The following is a 14,885-nucleotide window of genomic DNA, read 5'->3' as shown; positions in this document are numbered from 1 at the left end:
ACTGCCAAACCACATTGTCTGAAGTTCTACAGATGTGGTTTAATAGACATACAGTCCTGGACAGAAGTTTATCAACATGTTTAAACGGCATTGAATATTTTCATCATTTGAGCATGGAAGTTCTTTGGTAACAAACAACAATCTAAACTCAAAGGTCTACTAGCTTTTGGAGCTTTCAAACCGCTCCTAATGGTCTTCTTCAGCAAATAGGGCTGGTTTAGATGCCAACCCTAGTGAATGTTCCCTGTTAAAAGCTCAGGACAATAGTGACTAGATCTTTGATCTTAGATTATATATGTTAAATATAAGCTACATCATCAGTTATGTTGTTTATCACATTTAGTCCAATTTCCCTTTAGCCATTAAGATGAGACAGAAAAAGACTGTTTAATGTCAAAGTGAAAACAGATCTCTACAATGTGATCTAAATTATTTAAAATTTCATGTTTGCCTAACCCCTTTAATAGGACACACTTAAATTATCACTGGTGCAGCCAATTGGTGCAGCCAGTGTCACATAATTAGTTGATTAATCCAGTGTCACTGCAAGGGGCGAATAAAATGATGTAAGTGCCTTCAATGGAAAAACTCCAGATTGACTTGTACAGTAATTGTTTCAAACACTGCTACAAATGTTGGTCAGATTTGTTGGTCATTTGAAAGCCAGTCAGCAGCAACTGTCAGCAGTATTGCGAGGCTAGCTATCAATACTTACTGCACGTTTTTAAAGTAACATAAGAGAATGTCCAGCAGGCAGAGGAGGCCAAATCATCTCTGACAGAGCTGCAAAAGCATCAGTTATAACTGCTAAATGATTTACAGTACGTGAAGGGAAATAGTTGTTACAATATCTGCAGACAAAATGCACTGACACTGAAGGAACAGCGGAAAGCTGAAACTAACCAAGAGGGAAATTAAATATAGATACAATAATACTGTCTATAGGGGGTTAACAAATACTGCTACTTGGTATTTAACCACAACCAAAGCAGTGCTGATTTGGACTAAGTTTAAATCTTTGTTCATGATGTGCAGTAGCCAGTATTTTAGAAATACTGTGTCCCCCAATGCAACCAGTGCCTCCAACCATCTAAGACTCTAAGACCACATTTTATATTAATTAAAGTGTTAGAATATACACTGCAATTTCTATCTCCTTACGCAATTGTCTGAATGCTTTTTGGAGAAATATGAAATCCCTCTTTTTTGATTAGTGTTTTTGGCCTAAAACAGTCCAATTTAAGAATTTGGACGCTTTAGAACTCAGCATGTATGATTTCTGTGTAATTGTCACATGTAAACTCCTCTGGATGTTAAAAAACACACAAAAAAAACTGAAATAATACTGAGCATGTTGCCTTGATGTCCTCAATAGTAACCCTGATGATGTTATGTTATTCTGTCCACCCCATCAGCATGGTCACTGTGTACTGATGAGCATCTCCTGGTGTACCCCGGGCACTAAATTAGCTCAGGTTAGCTTGGCAGGACCTGTGCTCAGATACATGCCAAAGCTGACATTAAGTGAGAGTGATGGCAGCATTCTGCTATCCAGTGACTCAGTTAACACAGCAAGCTCCTGTAACTCAACCCTCATACCTTCACTTCCTCTGTCAGGGGCTATATTAAGAGCTGACATTGAGATGCAACCTCAACCTGAATGTTGGGTACAACCGTCTGTGGAGGGTAAAAGAGAAGGATTGATCAGTTTACACAGGATTGTCAGGCAGTCAGCTGCAGTGAAGTGCAAGTGTACAGTGTGGAGGGCTGTAATTACAGTTAGATGTCTCTGACCTCCCCTGATTACAAACTATCCTCCCAGACCATCCAGGGTCATTACTCACCTCACTAACTAGTAGAGTAAATCAGACCGATCGCTGACCTGATATTAGAGCCACAGCCAGTAAACAGTGGCATAAACATCACGAGGCTGGAGCCTTGTAAATAATCTGCGAGGCGATTGAGCAGGAGCGAGGCGTGGGAGATGTTTATAGCAGGTGGACAAACACCTGTCACTTTGATAAGCCTGATTTATCTTGGATGTCATGTCAAAACATAGCCCATGACTGCCTGGACCGACAACCCCACACCCTGGACATGAGACCTGTTTGATGCATATAGTAAGTGAGAGAGATGACAAGCATCACTCTGTGGCAACAACAGTTCATCAATGTAAAATATCACTTGTGACATGATGGTGTTCAATGTGGTGATGTTTTCAAGGCCAGAATCTTGCCTATCCAGCTCCTGAGATATAGAAGTCTTCCGTCGACAGCACTGTCTGCAGCTTGCAGAAGGCAATTAACAAGAAGAAGGAACAGACACTGATAACACGTGAGAGAGATGGGTGTGGTGCTTTTAATAAATGACCTGTCTATAGACCCATATTTACTGGCCTGCCACTAACCCTTGCTCATAATATTACACATTATATATTGAAAAATCGCTGACAGGCATGAAAATCGAAGTCTCAAATTCCAGAAATATGAATTTTCAGAGCAGCCTGTCATGATGTTCGTTAGCTTTCACTTTAAATACACCACGTCTTCTTCTCACAATGTCATAAGCCAGCCGAGGAAACCTCAATTTGTCAGCTGCCATGAGTTATGTTAACAGAAACTGACCTCAATTAAGAGTGACTTGCATTTAAAAAGTGTCTATTTCAGATTTTAAGATTAAGACTGGTGGGGGGAGAGGCTTTAATGGAATGCTGACAGAGGGCCAGTTGGAAAGGCAATGCATTACCTGCAAAATGCCAGAGGATACCACATAAATAAGGCAGTGTTATTTCTGACAGAAACTCTGTGAAGCTGTGGTGTGATCTACAGCTGAATGACCCGGTTAAAGAGCAGCAGAAACAGCTGACAGCTTGATCAAGATTACCTCTCTAAAGTGGTATAGATCAAGTATTTAGCCTTCTCACAAACCCCAGGGGTGATGGTATGAAATGGTGATGGTACATGATGATACTCAACAAGGACGAGGAGCAGGGGTGATATTAGTGTACCGATATTGTACTGAGAGTTATTTACCCAGAAGGCATGCATTAACAGAGGATGAGCATCATAGTATTGCTTATTGGAAGTATAAATGCATGTTAAAGTTGGCTGTGTAAGAATGACTGCACATGAGCTCTAAATTGTCAGTACAAAATATTCTGTCCTGAAGGGAAATTTGTTTTATATTTCCATCATCTTTCTCAGCAAATCCAATTTTATATATTATTACTCAGCAGCTCAATCTATATTTATTTGGCCGGTAAAAGTGTATCTTTATGGTTGCAAGTATTAATTAGTGATATTCTGGTATCATTAGTGTAATTTAGTGCTCACTAGATTAATGGCATGGTGGCATTTATCTATGAAACATTATATCTTGATGTTAAATTGCAATAAAAGAACCTGTATATTCTGCAGATATGGCTGTCCAAATCTAACGGAGGGGGATGGGGGTGTAGTTGACATCCATTAAGGAAATCCTTTATTGGCACATAAAAATGAGAGGTAATATTTAGCCTTCCTTGCCTTTAGCAACCTAACCCCTAACCTAACATTAAAAAGAGGACTCTTTAAGGGGGAAATACCAAGCTGTATCAACAGTAAAGAAATATTTGTGTTGTATGTATTAAATCCACAATTCAACATCAGCACCAAAACATTTTTTTTTTAAAAGTGTTACATAATCTGCATAAATGATGGAATAACACACACACACACACTCAGCCTTTGTCAGTGATATTATTTGGTGATCTCCACTCACTGAACATCACATTGTTTCACTACTGTCCATGCCTTTTCTCCCCTCAAAACACTTTGCTCTCTTTATCCAATGTAGTATACTCAATAACTAATTATGATAATTCATTACATCTCCAATTAGCAGAGAGGCTTTATCGCTGCATTATACCGTAAAGAGCAGGATTTATATTGGCTTTGAATGTCACCCAGAGGACAGAGGACTAGCCCATCACTCAACAGGAACAAAACAGAGAGACAGGAGCAAGGGGAAAAAAAATAGAGGGATGAGGGAGAGTTATTGGTTAATGAATGCATTTTCCTTCCCATTTTCTCTCAACCTTGAGAAAACCTTGACAAGGCCCCTTTTGTCCACAACACACCAAAAGGAGTGGATTACCCTGATAGATAAAAGTGTAGTACAACTTTGGTATTTCAGTGAGGAGGCTGTAAAAAGATATGTACAGTATGTATGTAACCTCAGAGGGATATGCCTAGCTAACGCCACCTCGCCTGCTGTCAAACAGCCCCTCAGAGGGCAATAAGCATCCCTGCTATCTGTGTGGGTGGCTGTCTTATTAGTGTACCTCAGGCGTTTCACTCAGGCACGCAGCACAGCCAACCATCTGCCACGCTGTGATCCTCTGCCCAGCAAAGTCTCTCAGGTGCCATAAAATAAGCCCAGTGTCCCTTTGAAGCTCGGAACTAAAGTGCTGACCAGATAAATAAACTAATTTTTAAACAGAAATAAATATTTCTTAATTTATCCAGGGGTTGTGTACACATATTTGGTGTGCACACAGGACTTGATATTGGCATTGGCCTGATATTGTTAATGTTTTTTTCCTCCAGAAAACACAAACCTCCATCCAGAATGTGTGTCCCACAGCAACAAAAAGAAAAACTGGCATGTGGCATTTTGGTCTCGAACATCTGTTACAGAGGTAGTAATCTATGACCTTTGAAGAGACTCTATTGCCACCTTGTGGCTTAAATCACATGTTAAATATTGAAAAAACAAATGCTCAGATACAACCAATATGTTTAAATCATTTTTTAATCTTACCATTTGCAATTACCAAATTTACCAAAAACAGTTCATGAAATGGTGTGGGAAAACTATATCTATCTTGGATAGGATATACATATGAACAAGCAGTGCAACATGCAGATAATGTAGAAATATACTTTCAAATATGTATTTCAGTCGTATGAAAACAGTTTCATCCAGTCATCAGTCTCTTGTGGATAGGGGAGGGAATGATCCTGAAAACAACACATTCATTTAAATATAGTGGATTACCTCCAGTTATATATTTTGATATTCAAACAAGTGGAAGAAACTTGTTCAGTGCAGTCATGAGGTCTGAGCAACTTACATGGGGTGTATTTATATAGCGTAAAGCTCCATCAGGAAATCTTTGGGCACGATTCCTACAATTCCATTCTTCTCTCCAACCCACCAGCCATAGTTCTGGTACTCCTGGAAACAGGACAAATTGGACCATTAAGATAATGATAAGAGTGTCTTGAGGAAACACATTTCCTCATCTCTACATAACATTTCATTTAGCAGACACTTTTATCCAAAGCAACTTCCAATAAGTGCTAGCTTCAAATAAGACAAACTACAAAGTGCCACAAATTAATTCATGTAGTCATCAGTAAATATCACCTTCAGTCATCACACCACAAAGTTGAGGTATATCATAACATGTAAAATGTTGTCTGATGGGAAAGCTCCATATGTACAGAAAGCAGCTATGTTACTTTGGTGTCATTGAGACGGACAGTATGTTTAACAGATGAAGTCAGAATTAGCGAGGATATAGTCTGGATCAATGGAAGTACATTTCCAGAATAATTGCCTGGTACATGCCGGATGTCCGTCTGCTTTCACTCTGTGTGTTGCCGTTCTCAAACTGTGTTCACTTTGGGAAACAACAACATACATCGAGCTAGCAAGCTACACAGTGAAAATGGAAAATTTTGAAGAAGATTTGTTCATTTCTTTCGGGGAATGATTGTAAAGATTTACAAAGAATATGTTTACAGCATTTACTCTTTAACTGGGATGTTGGTGGGGATATGATATGGACAAAGTACACACTGCAAAGCAAATTATGTTTAACCATGTATCCAGATAATTCAAATAGCTTACGTTACTATATTGTGTGAACAGTTAACTTCATTTAATATTGTATGTGGTGTTTTTTTTTCTTGGTTTAAAGAAATGCAAACAGCCCAGAGTTTTTTCTCCCATCCTAGAATGTATGTGTGGTGTAGCCAGACCTTACTCTGCAGCGCTTTGGAGATAGGTCTGGCAATGCGAGACTAGCAAGGATATGGTGCCTTGGTGGCATAGGTTTAGGATGCCAACCGTGACCTACAACATCCCCGGTTTGTGTCCAGTTGGGGACCTTGTCATTCCCCAGCTCTCCCCGGCCCTCATTCTCTGTCATCTCACTAATATTGGCTGCAAGCACTTTTCTTACCAGCATTACCTGTTAACTATTCACAAGATCTCTTCTGTTCACTCACTGTTTACTCCCACCTCCCAAACAACATCTATATCCCATCAACAACTTTACATCTCCTGTTCCCTGTCCTGCCTTTCTACCCGCTGTCTGTTTTGAGACTGCACACACACCCCTCTGCTCCACACAAAACCCTCAGTGTGCGTAAAGCACATCACACATAAATCTGTCACAGCATGACAAGTAATAGCTCCAAATGGCTGTCAGGATGCGGAGATGTGAGGGGGGACGCTGTGGGGAGAGATCTGAGACAAGAGGAGAATACCTCCCTCTCTCTCTCTCTCTCTCTCTCTCTCTGGCCAAGAGCCTGACCTCACATCAAAGTCTTCCCAGAGCATGAATCAGAACTGGAGATCACGATCTGACAAGGTTGAAGGAAGAGGAACCTGCACAATGTTTCAAATCTATGCCAAAACTCAGGAACGAGGAGGAACCACATCTGTGTCCAGTTATTCCCAAGAGAGAGTATTGAATGGTAGTGATCTTATGGTAGTATTAGACACAAGAACATTACAATAACAATAGTTGTCCGTTGTCTGGTGGATTCATCACGTGACACTTCAGAAAAAAAAAAAAAAAAAAGGTGCTTGACTTGCTTTCCATGTAAAATATTTATACACAGGACATGCATACAGTAAAACATAATCAGTACATCTAAATTATTAACAGCAAATTAAACATCACAAGAAACAAACATGATTGTACAAGCCCCTGAGGGATAATATAGCAGATTGACATGAAGTGCGTGTAAACAGAGTGTGTGTGGGTGCACGTTATGACTTCCTGCAGCTAGCCTTTGAAAAACAGCAACACCTCATTGTGTAGTTCTGGCTGACAAATAAGTCCTACTTGAGTGAGTGCGGGACACAACATGCAAACACCTATACGGAGCTGTGGAAGACTAATGATACCACACACTGTAACTACACACACATTAACACAAAACCGGATAAACTGTTCCATCATTTTATGACTTTGTCCAAATGAAACGCTCCACAGCTGATGCTTCGGCTTACAAGCACAAACCGTACAACAAGTGATAAGGTGAAAAGATGTGCAGGAACGATAATGACAGCAGCAACATGTTTACACAGCGTTTACTTTTTATCAACCCAACTAGCCCATCTATCTGGTTAAGTGAAATATTACATCCCTTGATTTGTTTTATGTGCTGTGACTTGGGGGGAGATGAAGGGGTGGTGCAGCATATCCGGACAACACACTCTCCCTCACTTCCAGTCAGGCCCTATAATCAACACCCGGGGTCCTGACTGGGGGGTCTTGCAGCTGTAACACTACAGCTATTTCTGGCCTGTGGAATGGGGGAGGGACACAGGGAAGAGGGAGAAAGGAGAATTGGGAGGGGTGTCGACTGTCCCTTTAGCTGCAGCTGGCTGCTGCAGTCCAGACAGGTTTTATGGTCATTGCCCTCGCAGCAGGCCACAACCCCCAACACCAAGGTTTCAGCTAATAGCACTCCCAGTCTGAGTGAAAGGGCAACTTGATTCTTGGTCCTTTTCCACACATGAAGAATGTGTCATAAACAGGCATTTGGCCAATGACCATTGATGGTGTCTGTCTGCTTTGTGCATTGGTTTCCTTCCATAGTGCTAAATCAATTAATCAATTAGCTGGTCAGCAGTAGATTAACAATTTTGATTATCCATCATTTGCTTGAGTCGTTTTTTCAAACAAAATTTTTTGCATGTCTCTGCTGCTCAAATGTGAAAAATGTATGCCTTTTTAATTTAGATTGTGTACTGCTGGTCAGACAAAAAAATCTAAACCTGTCACCTTAGGCTCACTATTTTCTGACATTTTATAGACTATGCATTTAATTAATAAAAAAAAAACTAATCTGTAGTTGCAGACTACATCGTATGATCCTGGCTGAAAAAGAAATGTCATTATTAGTCTAAATTATAATTCAGGTTTTTACAAATAAATCATTTTTGGAGCTCATCAGTCACGTTTTAAGTCTTAATGGCTTCGAGGTGCCACTAGATGGCAGACTTGAATTTGAAAAGGCCAGTTGACAACAGTGTGTCTCCGTTGACTTCATGCCCCATACAACCCAAACCAGACAGGAAATATAGCCAGTCTAGATGGTGCACATTTCACACCATTCCCCCTTCTTTCTTTACACAAACCACAGGGTCGACATGCATCAGTAAAAGTATACAATTCCTTGACTTATTACAGGGCAGTGTTCAAAAACAAGCTTGTTAAATAAATTACATCAAAATCCAACTCAATATTCATATGAACCAGTTAAGCACAAAAGGGCTCCTGTTTAGTTACATAATAAAGGTAAAGAACAGCCCCTCAGTCCTCAATAACTGGCACCGACGCCTAGCCGACAAGCCTCGGAAATTGTGCGTCCACTACACGTCCTCACCTGCTCTGAAACAGAGTGGTGGACTGAGCCTGGGTTTCCTGAGAACACACATTCCTATTTGGCGAGGTGAGAGAGACGTCTAAGAGGTGTGTGGGCTGAGTGCTGCTCACCGCCTGGCATGGCAGCAGCGTGCTGAAACAGTCCAGATGGAAGTGATGGAATGGCGCTGTGTGCCAGCTAAGCCCAGCCTCCGCCAGTAGTACTAAAACAGTTTCCGTTGTGACACAACTAATCCCCATCACAGTGCCAGAGAGAGAACCTAGCCCCGTCTGCCTCTTACCATCAGCCGTCCACCTCCAGGCGGTGGGCCAGGTGCTGCCGGTAAAGGATATGAACAGTCGGTTCCTCTGAGGGCCGAGAAATAAACTCACTTTAGGTGGTCTGAGACCAGCAGAACCCCTTTGACTACAAACCTTGTCGCATCACAGTTGGGTTTGAGCTCATCCTGGCTTCCCCATGCATCATGAAAACACTCAGCAAGGGACAAATCAATGTTTTACCTCTGACAAAAAGGGTTCCCCTAACCATACCTTGCTCAGGATATAGATGGCATCTCCACGGTTGAAGGACAACTCATCGGAGTGGTCTCCTGTACAGTCCCATAAGCCCTGGTAGAAGTTGGGGTAGTCTGTGCTCTTATCTGTGCTCTTATTAACTGGATGGAAAAGGGGAAAGATACACAAAAGATTTATTTTCTACTGAGAGTGTAACACATTGAGTATACATGTCTGACACAGAAGTGATTGTTTGTGTGCAGCAAAACCAACAGGAGGCAGTGGAGAGCCTAAAACAGAACTGAGGCAGACAGCAGTTGTGTGCCAAGTTCATACTAAATGCTAGGTTTTGAGTATGTAGTATGTTCACACTGGCAAAGAGACACAATTTACTCAAAACAGTGAGTATGCAAACTACAAACACTGATTTGAGTGTGCTGTTGATGGACGCTATTCTCCCACAACGGAAAAAGACTAATTGTGAATTGAGGTAAAACAGCTCCAGGAACACCTCAAAAAACATATCTAGCTTAGTCTCTCTTTTTTTATTTTCAGTATCAAAAGTTCTCTGGTTTTAGCTTCTCTATTTTTTGGATTTTCTCTTTTTAATATCATTTTAAACTCTCTTTAAAGTCTCTTTGGGTTTTGGACTGTTGGTCAGACAAAACAAGACATTTGAGGACTTCAACTTGAACTATGGGAAATTAAACATTTTTTTACAATATTCTAGAATTTTGTAGATAAAAATGATCATACGGTAATCAAAATAATCGTTTTGTCTTAGCAGAGCGTATGTATTGCATCATTTTCTGTTAGTATGGTGATTTTTGTTTTACTAACTGCAAAAAACAGCACACTATAAATATTACATTATAGAATGCTGTATACAATTAGTAAGTAGTGGGAATAAGGACACAGCTAGTGTCTTAGCAGTTAAGAGTTTCCACCTCTCAGCCTAATTATTGATCTGAAGTGGGACCATTTCCTGTTTCTAGGTGACCCCCAGTGTGTGCTAATGTGTGTAGAGCTAGAGATATATCGGTTGGCTAATACCATCGGCCAATATTGGCCTATCACAGACATATCGGTATCGCCGTATTTGTTTCCGGCTACGCACCAATACAAAAACCTTTTTTAAAGAACATATGATGCAGAAAAAAAGGTTTGGGGTGATTTAGAAATGGTGTCATATACTGTATCTATTTATTTTATTTTTTATTTCTTCTTTCATCCACAACTGACCTATACTGAACAGGATTTTAATTTAGCTATTAATTTTATTTTTTATTTATTCTTTATTTTCTCAGTGTTCACTTTCAGAATTGGTTGACAATGTAATGCATTGAACGTGCAAAACATCACTATATCGGCCACATATTGGTAATCCGTTACTCTTTCCCCTCTAAAATCGATATTGGTCTCAAAAAGCCCAATATCAGTCGGGCCCTAGTTGTGGGTATGTTTACATAGATCAGTAGATGGAGATAGATAGCATGCTATTTTTGCACTTGCAGAACTTTAATACGTCACTTACTGTAAAAGGAAGTTGGCCAACTAGGCCAACAGTTATTTCCAGCATTGTGTTAACTGTCAGTTGCAAATGTTCACAGAAACTTCCTCTGTAAATGTCACTTCTTCTCAACTGTGGCTTAGAAAGTTAAGTTTGCTCACAGCACAAAAAAACTATTAAGTAACAGAATGTTAATTTGTTGATCACAGTCCCATCCTTTCTTACTATCTTCTAATCCAAAAACGAAATACACCACTCATATCCATGCAGTCCAAACACTAATTTTGGTACTGTGTACCTGAAGCAGCAGGAGGAGCAGGTTTGCTGGCTGGTTCCACCTTTGGAGGAGGCTTTGCTGGAGCGGGCATGTCATCCTCTGGAGAAACAAGATATTGATGGATTGGTGTATAATCATTTAAAAGCTATGCTCCTCTGCCTAAGTTGCGGGCAGAGAAATATGCAATAGCTGAAAATGAACCCTTTGAATAAAAATAATAAAAAATAAAAAAAACTATCATAAGAGATCCATCCAATTTTTCATGTTTTGTAAGACAACACAGATCGTCACAGTGATACAAAGCATGGATCGGACCTGGGAGCTCTTCATAGATGTCTTCGTCGATTGGCTCAGCGTCAGCTGTATCTTCTATAGCTCCAACATCATCGTACACTTCCTGTTCCTCCTCCTCATCTTCTGGGATGATGCCCGTCATATCTACAAGCAGGGGAAAATAGAAAGTTAGAACACACACACACACACACACACACACACACACACACACACACACACACACACACACACACACACACACACACACACACACACACACACACACACACACACACACACACACACACACACACACACACACACACACTTCTGACATTAAGAGCATTATGATGAGTTCTTATGTTTCAAACCTCTCAAAACAAAGTCTATCTGTTTCACCCACTCCTCTGCCTCTTTCACCGATGACGCACAAAACTGTGATGAAAGAGGAAAGAAATGAAAACTGCCATCAGTGCAATGTTCAGTTCTACATATATTAATTAACATAAACAAATAATACTGCATTTATGCATAGTAAAATGTTCCACATGGAAGAGCCTGAATGTTGGAAACACTCATTTCGACATTTTAAATATGCGTGTCAGATTGAGCCATTGCAAAGGCAGCAGTGTAAAATGAATGAATAGGTTTTTAAAAATAACGACTTAATGAAGTGCATGTACACACATTCCGTGCCAAGTTTTAAACATGGCACATCTCAAGTCCACATTAGTTTTTCAATTAGGAAGTATGCACTTAGAACAGCAGTGACTCAAATCATCACCATGAGACAAGCGTACCTGATAGACTCGCTTGTCTGGAGCCGTAATTTCAAAGCAACAGTCTTTCTTTGAGTCTTTCCGTAAAGTGCTGTTCATTTTGACAGTGTACCCGTCAATACTGAACTCCCCCTTCTGCTGCTTGTCTGGTTAGAGGAAATTAAAACATCATCATTAATGGTTCAGATACAACAACAGCAGAATGCCAAATATCCTTCCACTTGGATTTTCTCAAACAGTATGTGATTCATAATTGAGTGGGATGAAAAGTGTGGAAAAAGTACCTTTCTCGCTGCCATAATAGTAGAACGTGTGATGATTAAGAGCGCACCATCTCTTCTGCCATTCGGTGCCAAAAAAGCTGTGATCTGTGGAGGGAAAACCAACAATAATCTCAAACTATAAGAGATAGATCATTTTCTGGTTTATTTAGAGGGCAATTACAGCTGCGTTTTGCAAAATAAATTGAAAATTCCAATGGGATTTTGGGTGTTATATCATGTGATAGCCTATTTGTAGGTGGAGCGGTCATTTTTGTCTTTATACAGAAAAAAATCCAGCTTTTTGTTCACATGGATTTTTTGCCTGAAGAGGTCCTTGTAGGTCAAAACACAATATCAATATTTTTTTGGAGATGCCAAATGTAAGTGTGCGACATCCTGTCCATTAAAACATGTATATGTATCTTATTAGCGGAGCACTCACCCTTTCTGCGCTTCTCAAGGTATCCCGCTTTAAAGACAGACGTCAGGTCCTGAGCCGCCACAGGTGGGGACTGCTGGGCACCTGGAGAACAGTTGAGGAAACCAATTATCCTTTCAAAAGTGTTTTAAATATGCAAAAGTGAAAATTACATTTGTTTTTAAAATCTTAAAAGATAAACAGCTGGGTTTCTCACTTATGTCATGTATTCTTCACATACGTTTATCATGTATTTGTTTGACTGATGTTAAAATAAGAAGCAAAATCCACAGAGGCTCCACTAAGCAATGTTTTGCCTCTCACTGGAGGAGATTCCCCTTGCAGCATGCAACTTCAATGCAAATGTTCAACTGCTGTGTCAAAGTGGTTTTGTGTGAAAGAGCAGCCATAAAACTGGCAGCTGCTTGAAGCCCATAAACCCCAGACCACTAACAGCCATTTCACAAGGATTTCCCTGATACTCTGTTTATTAAAGTAAACACAAAATCTTAAATATTGCCATGATGGGGCATACAGGGTTAAAGCTACTGTATATTGAGGCATGTTGTTTCTCAAACTACAAACCATGGCAGTAATGTTCAGTCCCCAGACTGTGGCTGAGAGCAATAAAGCATGCTCTAGCTGTCAAAGGGGTGGGGTGATAGAGGTGGTGGGAGAAGCAGTTGTGCCCCCAAATTGCTTCCCAAGTATGTTGCCAAGTTACAGTTGGAATGTCTCCCTCATTGTGCCACTCAAAGTCACTTTCTCCAAGGAGCAGACCAAACGATTTCTAGCCTGTACTTTCATGACAACGTGCAATTTCCAATACTTAAATCCACAGTTAGCACTTAGCAAGTCAACTTGTGAATGTATTCTAAGTGCTTGTGGCTTACCTTCGCAAGCCTCTTCATCCTTGTCTGTGCGCTCGGACAGCAGCGACCCTGCATCATTGTTGCTGTCAACTTCCTCCTCATCATCTTCCTCATCATCCTCTCCACCTATGAGTAAACAGAAAGTGCTGTGTAGTAATGGTACATGTGATATTTTTACACAGTGGTTCCCAGCCTGTTGTGCGTATCTATGAGGTGCAAGCATTTCATTTGAAGAGTGATTTTCCCTTGTCACACTGTCTGGAGAAGTTTTAAAAGCACAATACAGTATTTTTCCTAAAAAAAAGGAGCAAATAATAGAGAAATGTCTGAAAAGAATTGTGTATCAAACTTGATCTTATATTTTGAGTTTGTAAACATCATTTAATGATTATATCACAATATAATAAATTCAACTCATCTTGTGACCCCTTAGATTCATGTTGTGACCTATTGTGTGGGTCCCGACCGTCAGGTTGGGAACCACTGGATATAAAATAGTGTGGCCCCAGTGTAACACTCACTTCTGTCCTTGAAATCTTGTGGGAAACTGTTGGGGAGACAGTAAATGGATGTTAACAATTTTCACAATTTGCATTAGAATCTTTAAATAGTCACTTAAGTGACACATTTATAACCAAACTCCAAAACACAGGAAACTCTCACTATGCAAAAAGACATACCCCAATTTGACCTCTTTAATCCGTTTGATGAAGGCTTCCCTCTTCTCCTTTGCCTTTTTGCTTAGATTTTCTCCTTTTAATCCATCACAGAGGAAATATTCTAGGTCTAAAAATCAAACAAGAAATACCAGGTAAATCCTACAATCTGCTATCACTATCTGATTGTGGTGTTTTATCTTCCCAGTCAAACGGCCCAGTAGGCTACTGCTGGAGATCAGATTACCTTTCAAAAGCACAACACAACACAGCAGCTTGCAGCTTTGACGTCAAAGCGCGCATTGTTTGATACTCATCAGCATGTAAAGTAAGAATTAGCAGCAATGGTGTGTTGACCAGATGCAACTGGACTAAAGTGCTTATCGGACTAAAAACTTCAGACATCCATATTGAGCCTGCGCTTCCTCTTTTACTAAACGTTCTCTTTAAAGCTGGGTTTGGGGACACAAGCCCTCGATGAACACGAAAAACTGCCCACTGTGTGCAAATAAATCATTTATGAAGGTTTTACCTGAAATGAGCGTCGTTAACTCCTCGGGAATCGGACGCATTGTTGTGAGAGTTCAGTTCCTGACAGCGGTGGACAGTCCGGCGGCGCAAAACACGATACGGAAGCAGCAATGAGTTTACGGACACGGAAGTTAATCTGCTAA

General features: G+C 40.3%; 1 protein-coding gene across 1 annotated transcript; it reads right to left on the bottom strand.

The window, feature by feature from the left end:
- Positions 1-4,773: 4,773 nt before the first annotated feature.
- skap2 (src kinase associated phosphoprotein 2) lies at positions 4,774-14,876 on the bottom strand. The gene is made up of 13 exons (XM_039807244.1): positions 14,744-14,876; positions 14,236-14,341; positions 14,077-14,102; positions 13,577-13,681; positions 12,708-12,788; positions 12,287-12,370; positions 12,024-12,148; positions 11,595-11,658; positions 11,266-11,388; positions 10,972-11,049; positions 9,200-9,324; positions 5,114-5,217; positions 4,774-5,000 (listed from the first exon to the last, which is right to left on the bottom strand). The coding sequence occupies exons 1-12, from the start codon at positions 14,781-14,783 to the stop codon at positions 5,125-5,127; spliced, it is 1,050 nt and encodes a 349-aa protein (XP_039663178.1). The 5' UTR covers positions 14,784-14,876; the 3' UTR covers positions 4,774-5,000; positions 5,114-5,124.
- Positions 14,877-14,885: the final 9 nt, after the last annotated feature.

This window comes from Perca fluviatilis, chromosome 7, assembly GCF_010015445.1.
Source record: "Perca fluviatilis chromosome 7, GENO_Pfluv_1.0, whole genome shotgun sequence".
In the NCBI taxonomy this organism is placed as follows: Eukaryota; Metazoa; Chordata; class Actinopteri; order Perciformes; family Percidae; genus Perca; species Perca fluviatilis.
This window is presented reverse-complemented; position numbering and strand designations above follow the sequence as displayed.